This window comes from Xyrauchen texanus, chromosome 27 (assembly GCF_025860055.1).
Source record: "Xyrauchen texanus isolate HMW12.3.18 chromosome 27, RBS_HiC_50CHRs, whole genome shotgun sequence".
In the NCBI taxonomy this organism is placed as follows: domain Eukaryota; kingdom Metazoa; phylum Chordata; class Actinopteri; order Cypriniformes; family Catostomidae; genus Xyrauchen; species Xyrauchen texanus.
Genome location: NC_068302.1, coordinates 995,228 through 1,017,744, shown reverse-complemented (window position 1 = coordinate 1,017,744; position 22,517 = coordinate 995,228). Strand labels below are relative to the sequence as shown.

At 39.5% G+C, this 22,517-nt stretch overlaps 2 protein-coding genes across 4 annotated transcripts in view; one reads left to right on the top strand and one right to left on the bottom strand.

The window, feature by feature from the left end:
* The window catches only part of LOC127620644 (matrix metalloproteinase-23-like), a 75,426-nt gene extending 67,261 nt beyond the window's left edge, over window positions 1–8,165 (bottom strand). The window contains exon 1 of one of the 3 annotated variants that reach the window (XM_052093853.1): window positions 7,746–8,165. In XM_052093853.1, coding sequence (XP_051949813.1) covers window positions 7,746–7,871 — 126 coding nt within the window. In that variant the 5' untranslated portion in view covers window positions 7,872–8,165. The remainder of the gene's footprint in view (window positions 1–7,745) is intronic. The other 2 variants (XM_052093850.1, XM_052093852.1) reach the window with 2 other exon arrangements.
* LOC127620645 (ubiA prenyltransferase domain-containing protein 1) lies at window positions 6,412–21,597 on the top strand. The gene is made up of 4 exons (XM_052093854.1): window positions 6,412–7,207; window positions 15,751–15,926; window positions 16,726–17,322; window positions 20,381–21,597. The coding sequence occupies exons 3-4, from the start codon at window positions 16,770–16,772 to the stop codon at window positions 20,866–20,868; spliced, it is 1,041 nt and encodes a 346-aa protein (XP_051949814.1). The 5' UTR covers window positions 6,412–7,207; window positions 15,751–15,926; window positions 16,726–16,769; the 3' UTR covers window positions 20,869–21,597.
* The last annotated feature ends 920 nt before the right edge of the window (window positions 21,598–22,517 follow it).

The following is a 22,517-nucleotide window of genomic DNA, read 5'->3' as shown; positions in this document are numbered from 1 at the left end:
ATGTTACCAAATGATCATTTCATATTTTAACAGAACAGATTCTTACAAAAGGTGTTTACACAGACTTTTGAATTAAGATACTTTGAGGTTGGGGGGGCCTGTGTAGCTCAGCAAGCAAAGACGCTGACTAGCATACCTGGAGTCGTGAGTTTGAATCCAGCCAGGTCTCCTTAGCAACCAAATTGGCCCGGTTGCTTGGGAGGGTAGAGTCACGTCGCTATAATGTGGTTCTCGCTCTCGGTGGGGCATGTGGTGAGTTGTGTGTGGATGCTACAGAGAATAGCATGAAGCCTCCACACATGCTATGTCTCCAAGTTAACTCACTCAACAAGCCACATGAAGATGTGTGGATTGACGGTCTCAGACGCGGAGGCAACTGAGATTCGTCCTCTACCACCCGGATTGAGGCGAGTCACTACACCACCACGAGGACTTAGAGCACATTGGGAATTGGGCATGCCAAATTGGGGAGAAAAAAAAAGATACTTTGAGGTAGCTTTGTATGCAGTTCAATTTAGCAAAAATTCTGTCATTGACTGTTTTTTTTCCATTTTCAAATGCTGTCCATCATTTTGACAGATTAAAGAAAACTGCTATATACAGTGGGGCAAAAAAGTATTTAGTCAGCCACCAATTGTGCAAGTCCTCCCACTTAAAAAGATGAGAGAGGCCTGTAATTTTCATCAAAGGTACACTTCAACTATGAGAGACAAAATGAGAAAAACAAATCCAGAAAATCACATTGTAGGATTTTTAATGAATTTACCGTAATTTCCGGACTATAAGACGCAACTTTTTTCCCACGCTTTGAACCTCGCAGCTTAAACAACGACGCAGCTAATATATGGATTTTTCCCGCTTTCAAAATTTTATTTAAAAAAAAAAAAAAACATTCTGTGACGTGCTCAGTTTTTTGGCGGCATGAAGCTTTCATTAGACCAATGAAATTGCCGAACTGATTAAGGTCAAACAACTTTTTTGTTTACTGTTTAGATTAAATCGAGCGCGCTCAAACTTCCCATCATTCTGATTACGGTAGTCATTTTGTCACCCTCAAGACACGGAGAAATGCATATGATGCAGCTTTCACGTTGAAGGCGATTGATCTGGCTGTTGGAAAAGGAAATAGAGCTGCTGCACGGGAGACGTTGGAAACAGCAGGGTGAGGAATTGACTCCTCAAATTGGCAAAAAGACTTTTGGCAAAAAGACAACTAAAGCTGAGGCTATTAAACTCCGACACCGAAGGAGATGACTTCACTGGTTTCATGTGCACAAGCGGAGGAAGATAGTGACCAATGACTTTCTTGCTAGGCTACTGTTTACTGCGAATTTTTTGTTACAAGCCGTGTGTGGCAGCGGGGGCGTGTTCAAGCGCCCGTCCGGGAGAGAAAAGCGGTAAGGGCGCTTACCCCTGAGCTAATGTCTAACACCTGTGTCTAATTTCAGTAAGCATGGGGAGAGCGGCATAAAAAGGCAGCAGAGAGAGTGTGAGAGAGTGAGTGAGTGACAGACAGACACACGTCAGTCTAGTGTTGGCGCATAGAAGACCAAGAATTGAGAAACTTTATAAAATTGATTATAAACATTGCTGTGGCCATTAAAAGCCTTACCTGGAATGTCAAGTGCCCTGCTTCACGTGTCCTTCTTGGGAAAACTGTCACACTGGCACCAGTGTGACAGTTTTCAGCACTTGATGTAAGCGCCCTTACCGCTTTTCTCTCCCGGACGGGCGCTTGACCACACCCCCGCTGCCACACCGTGTTTCGTTAAAGCCTATTTATTTTTGTTACAAGCCGTGTTTCGTTAAAGCCTGTGTAAAGTTCATTTGTTTCAATGTACCGGTAGGCACCTGCGGCTTATAGACAGGTGCGGCTTATTTATGTTCAAAATAATAATTTTTTTAAAATTCAGTGGGTGCGGTTTATATTCAGGTGCGCTCAATAGTCCGGAAATTACGGTATTTGCAAATTATGGGGGAAAATAAGTATTTGGTCACCTACAAACAAGCAAGATTTCTGGCTCTCACAGACCTGTAACAACTTCTTTAAGAGGCTCCTCTTTCCTCCACTCGTTACCTATATTAATGGCACCTGTTTGAACTTGTTATCAGTATAAAAGACACCTGTCCACAACCTCAAACAGTCACACTCCAAACTCCACTATGGCCAAGACCAAAGAGCTGTCAAAGGACACCAGAAACAAATTTGTAGACCTGCACCAGGCTGGGAAGACTGAATCTGCAATAGGTAAGCAGCTTGGTGTGAAGAAATCAACTGTGGGAGCAATTATTAGGAAATGGAAGACATACAAGACCACTGATAATCTCCCTCGATCTGGGGCTCCACGCAAGATCTCCCCCTTTGGGGTCAAAATGATCACAAGAACGGTGAGCAAAAATCCCAGAACCCACATGGGGGGACCTAGTGAACGACCTGCAGAGAGCTGGGACCAAAGTAACAAAGGCTACCATCAGTAACACACTACGCTGCCAGGGACTCAAATCCTGCAGTGCCAGAAGTGTCCCCCTGCTTAAGCCAGTACATGTCCAGGCCTGTCTGAAGTTTGCTAGAGAGCATTTGGATGATCCAGAAGAGGATTGGGAGAATGTCATATGGTCAGATGAAACCAAAATATAACTTTTTGGTAAAAACTCAGCTCGTCATGTTTGGAGGAGAAAGAATGCTGAGTTGCATCCAAAGAACACCATACCTACTGTGAAGCATGGGGGTGGAAACATCATGCTTTGGGGCTGTTTTTCTGCAAAGGGACCAGGACGACTGATCCGTGTAAAGGAAAGAATGAATGGGGCCATGTATCGTGAGATTTTGAGTGAAAACCTCCTTCTATCAGCAATTGCATTGAAGATGAAACGTGGCTGGGTCTTTCAGCATGACAATGATCCCAAACACACCGCACGGGCAATGAAGGAGTGGCTTCGTAAGAAGCATTTCAAGGTCCTGGAGTGGCCTAGCCAGTCTCCAGATCTCAACCCCATAGAAAATCTTTGGAGGGAGTTGAAAGTCCGTGTTGCCCAGCGACAGCCCCGAAACATCACTGCTCTAGAGGAGATCTGCATGGAGGAATGGGCCAAAATACCAGCAACAGTGTGTGAAAACCTTGTGAAGACTTACAGAAAACGTTTGACCTCTGTCATTGCCAACAAAGGGTATATAACAAAGTATTGAGATAAACTTTTGTTATTGATCAAATACTTATTTTCCCCCATAATTTGCAAATAAATTCATTAAAAATCCTACAATGTGATTTTCTGGATTTTTTTTTTTTCTCATTTTGTCTCTCATAGTTGAAGTGTACCTATGATGAAAATTACAGGCCTCTCTCATCTTTTTAAGTGGGAGAACTTGCACAATTGGTGGCTGACTAAATACTTTTTTGCCCCACTGTATTTTACACTAGTCCATTAGTTTTGAATTCACTCTCTCTTTCTCACAATCTCCAACTGTGTGTGTGTGTGTGTGTGTGTGTGTGTGTGTGTGTGTGTGTGTGTGTGTGTGTGTCTAAGTGTGTGTGTGTGTGTGTGTGCCCTGTTTATTGACCGTTATTAAAAATAATTTTCGGTCGACCCGATCAGGCGCTATCACCATTGACACCTATGTGTCTCTTTTGACCACTTGTGTTGGGATTTCAAGTGGAGGGTCTCTGATTTCATGACTGTATATACATCAATCATTACGTCAGTGTGTTACAGTATGATAATAAAGCAAAACATTCTAAGAACAAAAAAGCGTGAAAAAAAGTGGTGCAATGTTTCGCCAATTATACTTGCATTTAATATAAGCACAAACACAACATTTAAAGCATAATTCTGTTATTTTAGTGAAGTACCTGTAAAACTGAGATGTGTGTGTTTCTCATCTGTGACACTTTATGTTTATATTAGACACACTGAAATAGTTCTGTGAACTTGTACATGTTTTTATGTGGGGTTTTTTTAATCATTTTTTTATCAATGGTTATTTCCATTTTAAGCTGTGAAGTTTACAAACTTGTTTTAGTGCAACAATTAATTGACGAGTAGAGTTTTCACCCTAGAACTCCTTTTTTTCATCAGAATCACAACTTGGGAAGTCAACAAATATTTCATATATCACAATGATCACTGTCATGTATTACAATGGATGCTATGCCAATGAATGTAGCCCTGGTAGGCCAATTATGATGCATAAAAATAGACCGTGACGGAAATTTTACAACTGAAAACTTAAAAAGAAATTCTAGCGCAACCTCTGTATGTTTTGCAGTGTAGATTTAAAATAATCGGCTCATAAGTGTCATTCGGGAATCAGACTAAACTGGTTGTGCTCTGTTTAGCGCTGTTGATTCAATAGCAGTGCTGCAGTGCCACTGAATCGTAGTTCAGCATTGTCCCCAAAGATGGACAAAAGATCAATTCTATAAAACAACTACAGACGCAGCTTAATGTATTGCTTTCTTCATAAATTCAGTTCAAATATCGTTAAAGTATTGCTTAAGAAATAAAATTCCCTTTGAAATGAATTTGGCGAAAGTCTGCATCCTCACAGGTTTCATAATGTGAAAGTGTAAGTGAACAAAACAAGAAAATGCAAATTCATAATATACACACAAAAACACAAATAAATTCTTACGATTGCAAAAGTTTGGGTTATTCAGTGTGATCAGTTTTCTGAAACAAAACATTTGCGGTGGGGCTCATCGAAACTCCCTTTTCAAAAAGTGCCCCAACAGTGCCCGCCCACTTTTTCAGACATCTTGGTTCCAGAAGTATTTTTACTATTCATTTTCGCCATAGAGATTTCATAAAATCCTTCATAAAAGAGTTGTGCACCATGAACCAAAGCCACCAGCTCTGAGGTGAATCACAACATTACAAACTTTGTTTTGAAGCAAAAAAGTATTTGAAAATCAGACAAAAAGACAAAGATACACAACTGTGTAGTTACCATCTTTCATGAGGGAATGAACTACAATCCTATGAAGACTGATGGCTTAAGCAGAATCATATACCATCGAAATACAAACGTCAGAGCTCACAGTAGGTCAGTTTTCATGAATAATCAATTAATTTACAAAGAAAGTGAATGGAATTTTTACTTCTGGAATGACTGTTGTATTCCATAGGGTTTGGTTTACAACATATGGTTGATTAGACGCTTGCTATTTCCAGTCAGGGGAAGGTGGCATCAGGGGGTCATGGTTTGGCTAGGTAGTTAAGCCCCTGCTGGTAGATGCCATAACTACACCATTCTGTGGGCAAACCAAAAAAGAATTCTCCATTGACAACCATTGAAAAGTACCCACATATAAAGATACAATAACAGTTTTCACAAACAACGAATAAATAAATACCTTTTTATTGTGTTATAGTCTATGCTTCACCAGAGTCCTGTTTTTCTTTTCTTTTTTTTATAGGACTTTATAGGTATGTGTGCAATGGACTAATAATGGACTTATTTTGTCCATGTCTGCTGCCTGTGACCACACAGCTGAAGGTGAAGACCGCAACAGACTGATTCTGAAAGTAAAAATCCCATTTATTCTGTCCACAGGCAAACTGATTTTTAACGATTATTTATAAACCTTTAAAGACAGACCTACCGTAAGCTCTGAGGTTGTTCAGAGTATATGCTTCTTTTGAATGCTTCTGGTATATGGTATATGCTTCTGTTGAAGCCATCCGTCTGCATTATTTTCAACTTAATTGTTTAAAAATCATGTTTGATAGCAGAACTCCTGGTGAAGAACTACATTACCCATGATCCAGCAGAGAAAGATCCACCAATCAGAGATCCTTAGCCAACAAAGGCAGCAAAAAGACCCCAGCAGCTCCGCCCACTCTTTTAAAACACTGGGTGAGTTCAGAATGTCATACTACCCATACTACTCCTATTACTTCTGCCATATCTGTCTATGGTAGAAATAGTTAGAGTAGTACGGTAGTATGCAATTCCAAACTTAGCGATTGTGACGCAATCAAGTCACTCTCCTGACACTGTCTGTCTACTTGTATACAATATCAGATATTTTGCAATAAAAATAATTTGCAATGCTACCTGGGATTTTATTTCATTCCCTCATTTAAGATGTTAAAGGGATAGTTTACCCAAAAATGAAAATTCTCTCATAATTTACTCGCCTTAATGCCGTCCCAGATGTGTGTGACTTACTTTCTTCTACAAAACACAAATGAAGATTTTTAGAAGAATATTTCAGCTCAAGAGGTCCTTATAATGGATGTGGATGGTAACAAGATTTTTGAGGCTCCAAAAAGCAGACAATCAGCATTCATATGACTCCAGTGGTTAAATGAATGTCTTATAAATCAATACGATCACTTTTGGTGAGAAAAAGATCAATACATAAGTGCTTTTTATCCATAAATGATCGATTCCAGGTAAGCAGCAGTATGCACGTTCACGTGAGGGCTGAGGTCACGTGGTCTCTCGTGTGACGTATTCACGTTGGCATGTTCGGGGGAGTAGTGACGCATGCCCAACACTCCTGGAAGAGCAGCGCTGTTTACAACTGAGTAGGAGGAGCACCATAAACAAATTGAAGCAAATTTAAACAAAAATGTCAGAAGATTTTGATTTAAGAGGAGAAGAGGAGATACAAGTTTTTGCTCAGCCATATTTATTTGAACCCGAGTACTCTGACGAGGAGCACAGGGAGATGGAGAAGGCTGGACCAACAAGCCTCAGAGAGACAGACAGCTCAGTAGACCTAATGATGCCCCTGTAGGCAATACCAGACAATGCTAAAAGAGGTAGATAGCTTCTGCTACCACGAATGAAACGTTGACATGCCATCGCTGGAACAAACTCGTGATGTCAGCCCTCTCGTGAACGCGCATACTGCTGGTGACATGATGATTTATTGTTAAAAATTACTTAAATATTGATCTTTTTCACACCAAAAGCAATTGTATCGCTTTATAAGAAATTCAACCACTGGAGTCGTATGGACAGTGGTGGATTTAGGCATGGGTGACACGGGCGGGCGGGTCGCCCAGGGCACCATACAAGCTAGAACCATCACTGTGTATGGATGACATTCATGCTGATCGTCTGCGTTTTGGAGCATCAAAAATCACGTTGCCATCCACATCCATTATAAGGTCCTACTAATCCAAGACATTATTCTATTTTTCTTCAAATGTGTTCTGGTGAAGGAAGAAAGTCATACACATCTGGCATGGCATGAGGGTGAGTAAATGATCAGAGAATTTTCATTTTTGGGTGAACTATCCCCACACAGTCTTGCACCTTTGCTAAAAGTTGCTTTTGTCAACTTTTTGTAGTACACATGGCCTGGCTGTATCGATTAAAAGACACAAAAAACCCATTTGTATTTAATGTGGTTTTTAAAATAAAATGAAAACAGTTTATTGGAAAACAACAAAACAAAAGCTGCATCCGGGCAAAGGTTTGAAAATGTAAAAAGGAGAAGAAGAAAAAAACAGTTACTGATGACAGTTTGGTCATTAGATGCAAAAGCAAACACCATCTGGTACACGAAAACGAGAAAATGTCATGCCTGCAGAAGTTCAGTGAGCTCAGCTAGGGGCCATTCTTGTGTTCTGGTTTTATAACTCTTCTCCAACATATCAATTCATATCGCATCACGCATGACGCTCGTGAGCTGCTTTGCCGCGCGTCTATAGTTACGCAAGGACAACGTGTAGTTATTCACAGAACTAAAGGCTGCTGAAATAATCTTCCTGGTGAAAAACTAAAGACATACCTCAAATCTCCAGGCAGGAAAAGCCGTGACTTCATGCATGAAGACCCCAAACCCCGCCACCGCCAGCAGAAGCAGCCGAGCGAAGTGCTCTTCTTTCCGCAGACTGCCGTAAACTTCACGCACCATCTTCGCGACGTCGCCGTCCAAATATTTACCCTGAAAAAAAGCGTATCAAAGCTCACCATTTATTTCCTTTGGGTAATTTGGCTTGCCACTGCGTGCTTGACAGATGCGTTAAGAGTCGGTCTGCAGAGAGCAGCTTTTCTTCGGTCTCTCCCGCGCCAGAGCGGAGCTCCAATGAAGACTGCCTCAGTCCTCAACACTCCAGCTGCACACATTGTAATGCCATCAATGCAGCTTTTACCACACTTACTGTCTCATTGTCATTTTTGTAGGGTTAATCATCTTTTCAAAACATCTGCTTTTGATTTTGCGTCCTGAATACGTTATTGCTTCGTTAAATGCATTACATTCTTGGGTTTAAAATACAAGTAAATGTTCCTCTGTTGACTTTCAACACAAACATTTCTCTTTGCAACTTCTGACCAAGAATTGTTGGTGACGATGTGCACGGCATTGGTTTTCCAGATTTCAGAAAAATTAAGTTTTTTATTGGACTTGATCAACTATACACACTCATGCCTACACTTCAAAAGTCTGACTAGCCTACTAGTGTCTATTTTGCATTCTTTGCCAGTTTAATACAATAATAATAATTTAATAACATTTATATTACACATAATATACATTTGAATTACATATATTACTTTATTTATTATATAAAATACTATTTTTATGTTTCATTTTGTCTTAGTATTTGGTATGTACCCTTTTTGTATGATTTAATTACTGGAGAATCCAAATTATCAGATTATTAAATAGTTATCCAAATTAATATTTGGAGTGCCCCAAAGCTTGTATTCAAGCATGCCATGGACTCCACAAATTTGTGCAAAACCTAATTTATGTTATGATTTTTCATTTGAGAATGCTCCAAAAATTTTAAAATCCAAACCTTTTGAAATCTGACCTTGTGTAGAAAGGATTTTGTAATGGATTCACAAGATGGGCTATGAGGAGGAGGGAACCGGCTGAGCAGTCAACGTAAACTTTTAATGACACTAAATGAACAAAACACAACATAAAATTGCTTTCCAGCATAGCACAAAAGCACACACACACTAACACTGCTGCGTGTGTCTCGCAAGTGCAAGTCATGGTTTAAAATTCTTAAACTAAGTAAGTGTTAAGGGTCAGTGTTTAAACATAGATTTTGAATGAACTGTAAGGAGTCCGCTACGGAATCGTGTCACCACCAGTGCAGAGCTCAATATTGGCAGCAGGTTGGTGTGAGCACATCTGCACGCACAGTGAGGCGAAGTCTTATGGACAATGGCCTGGTGTCAAGAAGGGCATCAAAGAAGCCACCTCTCTCCAAGAAAAACATCAAGGACAGACTGAAATTCTACAGGAAGTACGAGGATTGGACAGCAGAAGACTGGTGCAAAGTTATTTTCTCCGATGAAGCCCCCTTCTGACTGTTTGGGATATCTGGAAAATCGATAGTCCGGAGAAGAAAAGGTGAACGCTACCATGAGTCCTGTGTCATGTCAACAGTGAAGCATCCTGAGACCATCCATGTGTGGGTTTGCTTTTCATCCAAGGGAGTGGGCTCTCTCACAATTCTGCCCAAAAACACTGTCATGAATAAAGAATGCTATATAAAACATCCCTCAAGAGCAACTTCTCCCAACGATCCAGGAGCAATTTGGTGATGATCCGTGCATTTTCCAGCATGATGGAGCACCATGTCCACCATTTTTTGTGTGTAATGCGCTGGGTCGTGTACCCAGCGCATTACCCTCTCCCGGATGCTGGGAGGCACAAAAGTCCGGTCGGGCAGACATTCGGGTGGAGGCGGAGCCATGGCCTGGGCCTGGGAGATGTCAGATAGGAGGTCCCACTGGATGGGAGCTAGGATCAACTCAGAGGGAATTATGGGTTCGGCAACGGGGCTTTGAGGTTCGGCCTCGTACAGTCGTGAGAGTGAGTCGGCCTTGCCATTCTTGGATCCTGGGCGGTAGGAAATGGAGAAGTCAAAGCGAGTAAAAAACAAGGCCCATCTGGCTTGTCTGGGGCTGAGTCGTTTGGCAGAGCAGAGGTACTCCAGATTACGGTGATCCATAAAGACCAGGAAGGGGTGTCTGGCTCCCTCCAACCAGTGTCGCCATTCCTCCAGCGCGGCCTTCATGGCCAGGAGTTCGCGGTTGCCAACGTCATAATTCCGTTCGGCCGATGTGAGTTTGCGGGAGTAGAAGGTGCAGGGGATGAGCCCTGGCTTTGCTGAATGCCTCACTCAAGTCGGCGTATGCTGGGGGTATCAAGGGGAAGGCGTCAGACCCCTTTAAGACTTTGGTAGCCCCCACGGTGGCAGGTAGAACGGGTTTCATGCATCTCGCCGCGCAGTCCGGACCCCACCGTGTGATTTGACTGTTCCGTCAAGAAACTTGTGGTTCGTGTAATCGGAGCCAGGGAAGACCAAGAATGACTGGGTTGTGGGGGGAGTGAATGACATAAAAGCGTGTGGTCTCAGTGTGTAGTACACCCACCTGCAGGAGAATATCGATGGTGGTGTGACACACTCGGCCGGATCCCAGGGGACGACCATCTAGTGCCGCCACTGTCAAAGAAGGAGTGCAAGCCGTCAAGGGAATGTGGTACTGTTTGCAAATATTTTCGTCAATGAAGTTGCCCGCAGCCCCTGAGTCTATCATAGCATGCGCACCGGTACTGGACGCTAGATAAATGAGCTTAACGGGAACTTCGAGGCAGGTTTTAGACAGCGTGGAGGGAATTAACAGACTCACCCCAGGCCGTTGTGGTTGTGGTGGGCGTGTCGGGCAGCTGGCGTTCTCTTTCATGGGATGAGTAGGTGAATCCAAACTTTTGACTTGTAGATACAGGGGCGTGTCCAGATGGGGGCCCACCCCTGTAATTTGATTGGCCACCCTTCGTGCCACCCCAAATTCTAAACTATGATTGGTCATTTCCCAAGTCAGAGGTGGGCCTTAAATAAAACCTTGTTGGTTTAAATCTGTGCGGGAATCAATGTCAAGGAATTACAGTTAGTCAAGTGACTCGAGGGAAACACTGCATACACACTCAAAAAAGTTGGCTGAACTTGATTCAGTTTTCTTTGCTTAAAACTATTATGTAATTTCAGCATAAACACTTATTTTTTGTGTAGAAAGAACCGTGCTGAATTGCATAAGATGTGTCAGTGTAACTCAAATAAATCTCTTACATTTCTTTATGTTCTAACATAAAGTGAATGCAGTGAAAGTGAATGCATGCTGGTTGGAAGCACTAAAGTGTGTAATTTAGTAACATCGACCTGTCCTCATCGTTAGCTCAAGCTCCACTCTTCACCATATGAATAACCCCCAAAACTCCAACATAACAAAACATTCAACACTAACATGTATCCTCATTTATGTTCGTCTTGCACAAAAACACACAAAATAACACTTCATTTTAACATTTACTCTCCCTATCGAGTCCCATGTCTGGGAAATGGTAATCCCCTGCCCAGTTTCATCAATTAACACCACAATAAAGGATTCATGTAGTCACAAGTCGAATGGATTAAGTAAACTACCATTTCACATTTTAAATGGGTAATACACAGTGAACTCAAGTTGTGACAAAATGTCGTACACTGTAAAAAAATGTCTGTCATTTTAACAGTAAAATATTTTTTAAAAAGCAACAGTAAAGAAACGTTAATTATTAACAGGTAGTAACATTCAAATATACTGTAAAACATTTATAAAATAATGAAAAAGAAAATACATGTCATTTTGTAAAAAATGAAATTTTTAGATTGTTAAATGTTACATCTAAAATTCAGCATCCCCACAATTCCCTGCATCATATTTGATGATATTTGATGGGAATAGTTCTGTTTCTTCTTATTTGTAATATCAGTTATGTGCATTGGGGTGTTCTGTGTTATAGTTCATGTTTACTGTATTATTTTAATTTCACATGTGTTATCCTGATGGTGTTTAGTGTTTGTGTGAGTGACACTGAGCGCTGTCTCTACATGTTTATTGATCATTACTCCTGGAACAGACACTATTGATGAACGTCATGTCCGCATGTGCCCTTCTGTCATTTTTACTGTGATTAACAATACATTAGAAAGTGAAAAGAAGATTTTGACAGTTTCAGAAGGTTAAAGTTTATATAATTTAATAATAAAAACACCTCCTTACAATGTACAGGCATCTAAATTACATCCCATAAAGCCTAAAGCATGGTTACCATATTTTTTACTGTGAATTTCTGGCACCCACAGCTGCCAGTTTATTACCGTAAATTTAACAGGAAGCTTTTAGTGTAGAATTGTGTTGCTTTAGTTCATTTTTATTAAGTAACTTGAACAAATAGCAAAAATGACTTTTATAAATGAAGTCATCCAAACTCCTGCACACAGTAGATCGACAACAATGAAGCGCTCGTGAACACAGAGGGTGTTATAGTGATCTAAAAGCCTGTTGGCTGAGGTGTTTGTATGTTGGGGTCTGCAAATGGTCACAGTTAGAATACAGTGGGGTTAGAGCTGGTCTGCTGATTGGTCAGTTTAAATGTATACGGTCAGTTTGTGGTCACATGGACAAGGAGAGGATAAAACAAGATTGTAACTTATGCTCTGCTCTTGGGTGACTGAGATACAGGCCATAGGCCAGACTCTAGCTCTCAATGGTATGTCTCTCTACCCTCTTTCTCTTTCTGTCCTCCATTCTTTCTCATTTAGGTAGTATGCATACTGATTTTTCATGTACATATTTCATACATCCAATTTGTAACTATTGTATCTAAATTGTAACCACCTGATGTAACCTTGTAAGACTTTACTGTTATTAAACATTTCCTTTTTAAACCATGTCTAGTTTAAGTCAACTGTGTACTTCATTTTAAGATTAAACATTTAAGTGATAATAATGTTATAGTACAGTTCTAAACAATGCTCTCGCACATATAGAGTTATTCTAACTGCGCTTATATCCGTCGCTGGTATAAGTAGCAGAAGGTGGTAATAGACAAGAAATGCAGTTTTATTCCATCTTGTTAACATTTCTTCAGTCACCTTGACATTCCTACAGCTAGAACCGCTGTAGTCGAAAAAACCCACCCCATGCCATAAACCTTGATAACTTAGGTTTCATGTGTGGATGGACTAAGGAATAAGGAATAGTTCACGCAAAATTCATAATTATGTAGTTGTCTCTTCCTATAGTCTTTGGGCCAGTATTGATTGCAAAATCTGCACATCTTCTGTGGCTAATATTAATTTCATAATAATCTTTACTCCGTGAAGTCAAGCAGCAGAAGTTAAGTGACAGTGTGCAAATACTACTGGCCCATTTTGAGGTGAACTAAATATGCAAGACTAGTCATACATGTCACTGTTTATAACACAGGGTGTTCATTCTTTGCTGGGCCTCTTTAAAAAAAAATGGGGGGCATAAATTAAGAGTATACCCACTTCTCCAGGCACCACTACACCACTGCCTTCATAAAAGAGTTGTGCACCATGAACCAAAGCCACCAGCTCTGAGGTGAATCACAACATTACAAACTTTGTTTTGAAGCAAAAAAGTATTTGAAAATCAGACAAAAAGACAAAGATACACAACTGTGTAGTTACCATCTTTCATGAGGGAATGAACTATGAAGTATTGCGAATGATTTCATATAATAAGAAATGATGTGAATATATAAAACTATTACTGGAGTACTTAGTTAAGTCTTTAAGATTGCTCATGAATAAGAAATGTTCTTCTTTTTTGAGATATTATGATAAATTATGATTTTGAGATATTACGATTATTTATTTGTGTTCCAAGAACCACGACAAATATTAATTGTTTTTATTTGTATTTTCTTTATTTTTAATAAATTTTTCTTCTTCTTTTTAATCTATTGTCAATGCCTTTTATGTATATGCAGTACACAATTGTATTTATACAATTGTTAAACTTTTTTGCATTCCCAATAAAAAATATATATATATACAGGTGAAACTCGGAAAATTAGAATATCGTGCAAAAGTTCATTAATTTCAGTAATTCAACTTAAAAGGTGAAACTAATATATTATATAGACTCATTACAAGCAAAGTAAGATATTTCAAGCCTTTATTTGATATAATTTTGATGATTATGGCTTACAGCTTATGAAAACCCCAAATTCAGAATCTCAGAAAATTAGAATATTACATGAAATCAATAAAAAAAAAGGATTTTAAATACAGAAATGTCGGCCCTCTGAAAAGTATAATCATGCATATGTACTCAGTACTTGGTTTGGGCCCCTTTTGCATTAATTACTGCCTCAATGCGGCGTGGCATGGATGCTATCAGCCTGTGGCACTGCTGAGGTGTTATGGAAGACCAAGATGCTTCAATAGTGGCCTTCAGCTCTTCTGCATTGTTTGGTCTCATGTCTCTCATCTTTCTCTTGGCAATGCCCCATAGATTCTCTATGGGGTTCAGGTCAGGCGAGTTTGCTGGCCAATCAAGCACAGTAATACCATGGTCATTGAACCAGGTTTTGGTACTTTTGGCAGTGTGGGCAGGTGCCAAGTCCTGCTGGAAAATGAAGTCAGCATCTCCATAAAGCTTGTCTGCTGAAGGAAGCATGAAGTGCTCTAAAATGTCCCGGTAGACGGCTGCGTTGACTCTGGACTTAATAAAGCACAGTGGACCAACACCAGCCGATGACATGGCTCCCCAAACCAACACAGACTGTGGACACTTCACACTGGACTTCAAGCATCTTGGATTGTGTGCCTCTCCATTCTTCCTCCAGACTCTGGGACCTTGGTTTCCAAATGAGATGCAAAATTTGCTCTCATCAGAAAAGAGGACTTTGGACCACTGAGCAACAGACCAGTTCTTTTTTTCTTTAGCCCAGGTAAGACGTTTGACATTTGAAGCCCATGTCCAGGACCCGTCTGTGTGTGGTGGCTCTTGATGCAGTAACTCCAGCCTCAGTCCACTCCTTGTGAAGCTCCCCACACATTTGAATGGCCTTTTCCTGACAATCCTCTCCAGGCTACGGTCATCCCTGCTGCTTGTGCACCTTTTTCTTCCACACTTTTCCCTTCCACTTAACTTTCTATTAATGTGCTTTGATACAGCACTTTGAGAACATCCAACTTCTTTTGCAATTACCTTTTGAGGCTTTCCCTCCTTGTGGAGGGTGTCAATGATGGTTTTCTGCACAACTGTCAGGTCAGCAGTCTTCCCCATGATTGTGAATTCAACTGAACCAGACTGAGAGACCATTTAAAGGCTCAGGAACCCTTTGCAGGTGTTTAGCTGATTAGAGTGTGACACTTTGAGCCTACAATACTGAACCTTTTCACAATATTCTAATTTTCTGAGATTCTGAATTTGGGGTTTTCATAAGCTGTAAGCCATAATCATCAAAATTATATCAAATAAAGGCTTGAAATATCTTACTTTGCTTGTAATGAGTCTATATAATATATTAGTTTCACCTTTTAAGTTGAATTACTGAAATTAATGAACTTTTGCACGATATTCTAATTTTTCGAGTTTCACCTGTATATATATATATATATATATATATATATATATATATATATATATATATATATATATATTATACTCTGCATAAAATAAAACCACACAAAATGGAAAAAATATACAATATCTTCTGTTTTTAAAGTATTATCATTTAATAACAACTAATCATTTATTTAACTAAATAACATTTGTCAACTGAAATTCCTGAAAATGTACACATATTATTATAATAATTATTAGAAATGATGCTGTCACCCTTGAATGCGTCTGGGGCTCACACGGTTCAAGGGAGTGTGGACAATCCTCTGTGTAGATAATGACAGATTGAATGTGCGTTTGATCTGGAAGGCGGAATGAATCTGCTGTGTTGGTTTCTGTCCGTGCAGTCGATGCTGTTGCGCTGTGACGTGTTGGGCCGTGCTGCTGCTGTCAGGACTGAAGCTGATGGTGCTAATGTCGTGTAAATATCCACTCGAGTGACACATATATCAGAAGAGCACAGCACGATGCGTGAGCCGACGCTGGAGTAACTGTGTGATCTGTGGAAGTGTGTGTGAAGCAGGTATGAAGACACTTTATAATCTCTCATAATCTCTGCAACTAGCATTAGCTTTCAGCAGCCTGACAATCATCAGAACTAACACATAAAGGGCTTTATTACATTCACACGTACAAGCTTATTATAGTGACACCTATACACATTGAAATATCCTCGTAATGTCTTTATAAAGCACAGATCAACAGCTGAAACCTCATTGGGGGTTGCTGCCCTTTTGGAAAGTCCTTTGAGATTCTTTACAGAAAGGTGCTTTGGTATCTGATTGAAATACTACTTTGATATATAAACCCCATATTTTTTAAATGATGACCATATTCATTTTCCATGGTATTACCATGATGCATGTGCAAAAAACACCGGTGACTAATTTGTCATGGTGTTATTTAATCCCCAAATGTTTTTAATTTTCAATCATCTTAAATGAAAGGCAGAACAACTCAGTTTTCATCCCATTACTTTAATGAGCGAGGTCTGTTACTTGTTATTACAGTAAGAAGGATTTGGGGAGAAATGTGGTTTGTTAGTTGTCATGAAAGTACTTAAAATCTTCATAGGCCTAAAGGACAGAAATATACAGAAATATATTTTCATTTTGGATGGAAATGACATTTTTCATGAGATTTGCCCAGCCATGACACTTCATTAGTGTTTTTAATGTGCATACAATCATATTAATTAATAGATACAGAAGTTATACATAAAAATAAATTCTAATGATTTATTAATCATTTGAATATTTAAAGACAAAAGTCTCAGATGTATTTCACTCTTGTTGACATTCTTTGCATGTGTGATTTAACAGGTGTGATCCTGATCTTTCTGAAGTGCCGTTAGATTAAGGGGACTATGGTGTCCGGCCTGAAGGAGGCGAGCGGAGAGACCTACGTGCTTTCGGGATCAAACAGAATGAATGGAGTGAAACCGCCAGGAGCTGCAGCCGTGCCACAAAACCACACCAGCCGACTGTCCCGAGTGACCAGGATGGTCTTGAAAGTACAGGACAAATGTGCGGCTTATGTGTTGGCTTTAAGGCCATGGAGTTTTAGCGCCTCCCTCACGCCCGTAGCTCTGGGAAGTGCTCTGGCATATAAACTGGAGGGTTCAGTGGACGTCCTCATTCTACTGGTGTGTGCTGTGGCGGTTCTGGTGGTCCATGGGGCAGGGAACTTGGTGAACACCTACTATGATTTCTCCAAGGGAATCGACCACAAGAAGAGTGATGACAGGACTTTAGTGGATCAGATCTTGAAGCCACAGGATGTAGTGATGTTCGGGGCGGTGTTGTACTCGGCCGGATGTCTGTGTGCTACTTTGTTGTACTTCCTGTCCACACTGAAACTGGAGCATTTAGCTCTGATTTATTTTGGAGGACTGTCCAGTTCATTTTTATATACTGGAGGTGAATATGGCAATACGTTTTGTGATATGCTGATATTAGAGCTGGGTGAAGGCATCAAACATTCACGATAAATTTGGCTGGCAATAAAAAATTAAGCAAAGTAGTAAATGTATTAAAGTAATGTTCCGGGTTCAATAGAAGTGAAGCTCATTCGACAGCATCAGGGGCATAGTGTTGATTACCTAAAAAAATCATCCTATTAATAAAAATAAAACAGTTACAGTGAGGCACTTACAATTAAAATGAATGGGATGCATCTTAGGCAGAAATGTGAAGCTTATCATTTCATAAAAGCACGTACATTAATTCTCCTGTTAAAACTTGTGTTTTACTTGACCTGTAACATTGTTTAAATGGTCATTTTAGGGTTTCCAGCAGGGGTCGGTAGACAATGTTTGCACAAGTTTTAACAGAAGAATTAGGGGTAATCATCAGCAACGGCAAGTGGAGTAGACTGTTTGATTGGAATGAAATTCCGATCTACATCTTGATGTAATTCTACCTCTTGATCATGCAACGCGTTTTCATCAGCTGAATGGGAAGCTAAACAAAAAGTTCAAATGTGCCGAGACTGCAGTACACCCAATAGACTCGTGCATTAGCTCATCACGAGCCGGCAACGCTCCCACTTAACTGCACGGATGACAGCCTACATTCCATGTTTCATTAGTTTTTTTCATGTAATAAGGAAACACCACTATTAATCCTTGAGATTTCCACCCTTAAACCATGATCACACTCAAAATTACATTAAAAGAGAAAACATAAACCCACATCATGAGTCTATTCGAGATATAAATGAAACCTGGAAATAAAGTTTTAGGATGTTGCAGGTGCGATTCTCTGAAAAGGGGTAAATAGATAATCGGCTTGTGATGCGCGAATGGCTTGCACGTAGTGATGCACTAAAATTAAAATTCTAGGCCAAAACCGATAAATATATTTTTTTATTTATACCTATTTAAAAATTATTTTTTTATTATAGTATAATTGTATTAATATTTTACTTTTTAATTAATTTCATGAATTGTAAAACTACAAACCAATAAAATGATCACACTTTTATTGAAAGTAACGCACCAAAATTGGACAGAAAATATATTAAAACATTATTAAATATATTATTCTTTATTCAGTTCTTTAACAATCAAATTTAACAGATTCAACAGATAATGTTCTAGAAAATGCTACACAATCATTTTAATGAAAACAACAGGCAGAACACAGAACGGCAGAGGACCTCTATTCTGTTTATGTAAACATATTTCCACTTTAATATAAAATGATTGTGCAAAACTGTCTCTCTCGTGCTTGGGGCAGGTAATACCTGCTTGCAGTCCGCAATCTTTGTTCATGTACCAGTAGTCAAGAGGATGGTCGCGTGATATGAGCTTGAAGCTGTCGTCTGTGTTCCGCAACTGCTTTCGGGTCCTTGAATAACGTATAACGTGCGAGGAAGGGCACCTGGTGGACTTTGGTGATGGTGCCCCCCTAGGGAGTTAGTCCCCTATGCAGACTGCGTAGTATGCGTGTAGAGAGCGGCAGTACTAATTTGAAATATTTCCACACAGCTGACATTGGCCTTTGCTTGGTAGCGCCAAGGCTAGATTATGATTATGGCTAGAACGATCGAGAGTGAAACCTGACCATTTGTTCTCTCCCAATCTTGAGCCGATACCAGTGTCTTAATCGGTTTGGAATGTCAAAACCTCACCATGTTCAACTGATTGGGGGTAGAAACAAAAACATGTAACTACACATTTAAAAATAGAGAAAACTAAATAAAAACGATAATATAAAAACTAATAAAATTAGGCTATTAATAAAATAGATACATTTTCAACTAGTATACTGAATAAAGTTTGAATCCAGGTTGTGGTGAGTGACTCCAGTCAGGTCTCCTAAGCAACCAAATTGGCCCGGTTGCTAGGGAGGGTAGAGTCACATGGGGTAACCTCCTCGTGGTCACTATAATGTGGTTCTCGCTCTCGGTGGGGCGTGTGGTGCGTTGTGTAAATAGCGTGAAGCCTCCACACGCACTAGGTCTCTGCAGTAATGCGCTCAAGTCACGTGATAAGATGTGCGGATTGACGGTCTCAGACGCGGAGGCAACTGAGATTCGTCCTCCGCCACCCGGACACCACGAGGACTTGTGCATTCCAAATTGGGGAGAAAAAAAATACAGTAATAATAATAATTATTATTATTATTAGAATTGTATCATACAGGAGTAATGTATTTCTGTTGTAATTTCTAAACTTTTTAACCCTTGGGCTTTTATTTTGATGGAACATTCCAGGAAGACGTGACGTGACGTGACGTATGTGTGTGTGTGTGTGTGTGTGTGTGTGTGTGTGTGTGTTCGTGTGTGTTCGTGTGTGTGCGTGCGTGTGTGTGCGTGTGTGTGTGTGTGTGGGCTAGTTCTGATCTTAATTCATGTAATAGGCAGACAGAACTGTCGAGTATTCACATGTCGCACACTCATTTGTCTGTTCACACTGAAAGCGACAGTGCTGCACGACAAACACAGCCAATCAGAATATGTAGTTATGTGGAGTGGGATTTTGGACCAATGACATTTCACTGTGGGCGGAGCTACCCTGCTTTCTCACTTTTCGTGGTCCGGGTTGGTTATGATATGGTGTTAGATAGAATTGGGTAAAAATTTAGATTTAATTTTTTTCTGATTAAAAGTGATATTCATTACAACGATATCAATTCTTAAATCCCAAAATCAATCTTTTACTCTCTGCTCAACCCTCTACAATGTGAGTAAATCATTCGCATGTGCAACCAAATTTCATCATGTAGAAGATCCCTTCTATAACTAATAACAGCATTAGCAGAGAGAAAATGTCTTTTGCATTTTAGCAAAATAGACAATAGAACTGAAGTATACTCAAATGAATTGGAATCGAATTAAATCAAGAGCTTGTGAATCAGATTTGAATAGAATCTGGAAATCGGTATCAATATCCAGTCCTAGTGTTTGGTGCAAAATGTGTGATGGCATTATCATTGTGAATTCTCACATGTTTCTTTTGTAATTGAATTCTAGGCATAGGACTGAAGTATGTTGCCCTTGGTGACGTGGTCATCCTCATCACCTTCGGTCCTCTGGCCGTCATGTTTGCTCACGCCGTGCAGGTGGGCTACTTGTCCGTTTTACCGCTGGTGTATGCCGTACCGCTGGCTCTCAATACCGAAGCCATCCTGCACAGCAACAACACCCGAGACATGGACTCGGACAAGCAGGCGGGCATCGTCACCCTGGCCATCCTGGTGGGGCCCACGTTGTCTTACGTCATCTACAATCTGCTGCTTTTCGTACCGTATTTGCTTTTCTGTATCTTAGCCACACGCTATACGATTAGCATGGCTCTTCCGCTGTTAACGCTGCCCATGGCCTTCCCTCTGGAGAGACAGTTCCGCCGGCAGTGTTACGCCAAGATCCCTCATAAGACTGCAAAGCTCAATTTGCTCATGGGACTCTTCTATGTTTTTGGGATTATATTGGCGCCGCAGGGTAGCTTGCCATTATTGTGAAAGAACTTTTTGTTTTAAATAACATTTAGATTCTTTTTGTTAATCTTAATTTGAAAGACTTTAATTTATTGATGTTAATATATTTCAGGGTTTCAGAGGCTGTCAAAGGCATCAGTATTGTAAAAGCAGACCAGTTTGTAAACAAACACAACTTCTTTACTAATGATTAAAAAGTTTCAGATATTTTCAGGACATTTCTGATTATAACGTTTTTTTAATCCTGATGTTTGTTTTGGTATTTTATAAAACCAAGAATGGCATATTCCGTGTCAATTTTCAATACCAGATCTTGAGTTCTGTCTAATATGGTGTCTCTGGACATTCTTCCAAGACTTCCAAAAATGTTTTCTTTTCTCCGTGTACTTTGAAAAAATGATGCCGTTAGGAAACTGAAAATGGAGGTTTCAACCTTAAAAGAATTAGTATGGATGTGACCTCAGTGTACCTTAAAAGGTCCAGAGTATATGAGGTATAATTGGTATATGCGGAGTATTTTCATGAGGGAACGTTATCAGTAAAGAATTATTGAGTTATAGTGTCACTGACTACAGTATGTGTTGAATTTTGCCAAAGCCTTTCACAAAATAAACGCACCACCCTTAAAGCTCCTGAATTTATGCTGTAGAATGCTTCTCAGCCGGATCTCATGTAAAGGGCAGTTTTAAAATGTTTTTCAGGGCCACATACTTTTCTTTTGTTTTTGTTTTTTCAAAAATAAAGGATATATCAAACCAAGTATGCCCTCCCTCACTTTACTACCCCTCTGGTCAAATCAAGCCCTGGGAAAGTACTTTTTATTTCTCATTTTAAAATATTTGTTCCTTTTATGTCAAGGTTCACAACCAACAAAAACTGCTCACCAGAATTTGTTGCTATAGTAAAAATACATTAGATATTTTCTGTATAACATATGATCATATTATTAGGGCTGTCAATCGATTACAAATTTTAATCGAGTTAATTACACGAATAATCAAAATAATTATAAATGCAGAATATAATATTAATTTAAAATGCATTACTTTATTGTGTCAGACGAGTAATGCAAAAACAAAATCAAGACAACAAACAGTGGCTTTAGAAGTCAAGATATTGTTTACATATTACTGAACATTAGCCTGTCATTGGCCTACAGTCCCTAGCAATCTATTTTACAATTGAGTTTGGTTATCTTTCCGAGGGGGACTTAAGAGACCTCTAGAGACTAGTTGATCTTTCCAGCTATCTCTTCTCATCAGCAGTCAGTTTGTTGCTTGTGATTACTGGGCAGCGTTCCTTAAACCAGTGGTTTCCAAAACATGTTTATCTACGACACCCCTACCACTGAAAAATAAATAAATACATAAACAGATATCCTATTGAAAACACTCCTTTTTTTTTAATTATAAATTTAATATTTGAACAAATTATATTTTAACAATGTAGTGTTCAAGTGTTTCTAAAGTAAACATTGCTTCAAGCTTTTATAGCGATTATTCAAAAGCCAGTAATAAAATAGAGAACGGTGTAAAAACTGCTTTAGGTTTTTCAGTAACAGTCAGTGTTTGACTGAAAAGTAAACCTGTCAGTTATATTTATTGAGCTTAAAGCCAATAAAGTATTGAATTTGTGTTTCATAAGTCAAAGCGTTTCTAACTGTTTTCTTGTTA

Coding starts and splice junctions, on each gene's coding strand:
- LOC127620645 (XM_052093854.1), top strand. CDS start 16,770: ATGGTGTCCGGCCTGAAGGAGGCGAGCGGAGAGACCTACGTGCTTTCG. Junction 17,323..20,380: donor TTCATTTTTATATACTGGAG/GTGAATATGGCA, acceptor ATTGAATTCTAG/GCATAGGACTGAAGTATGTT.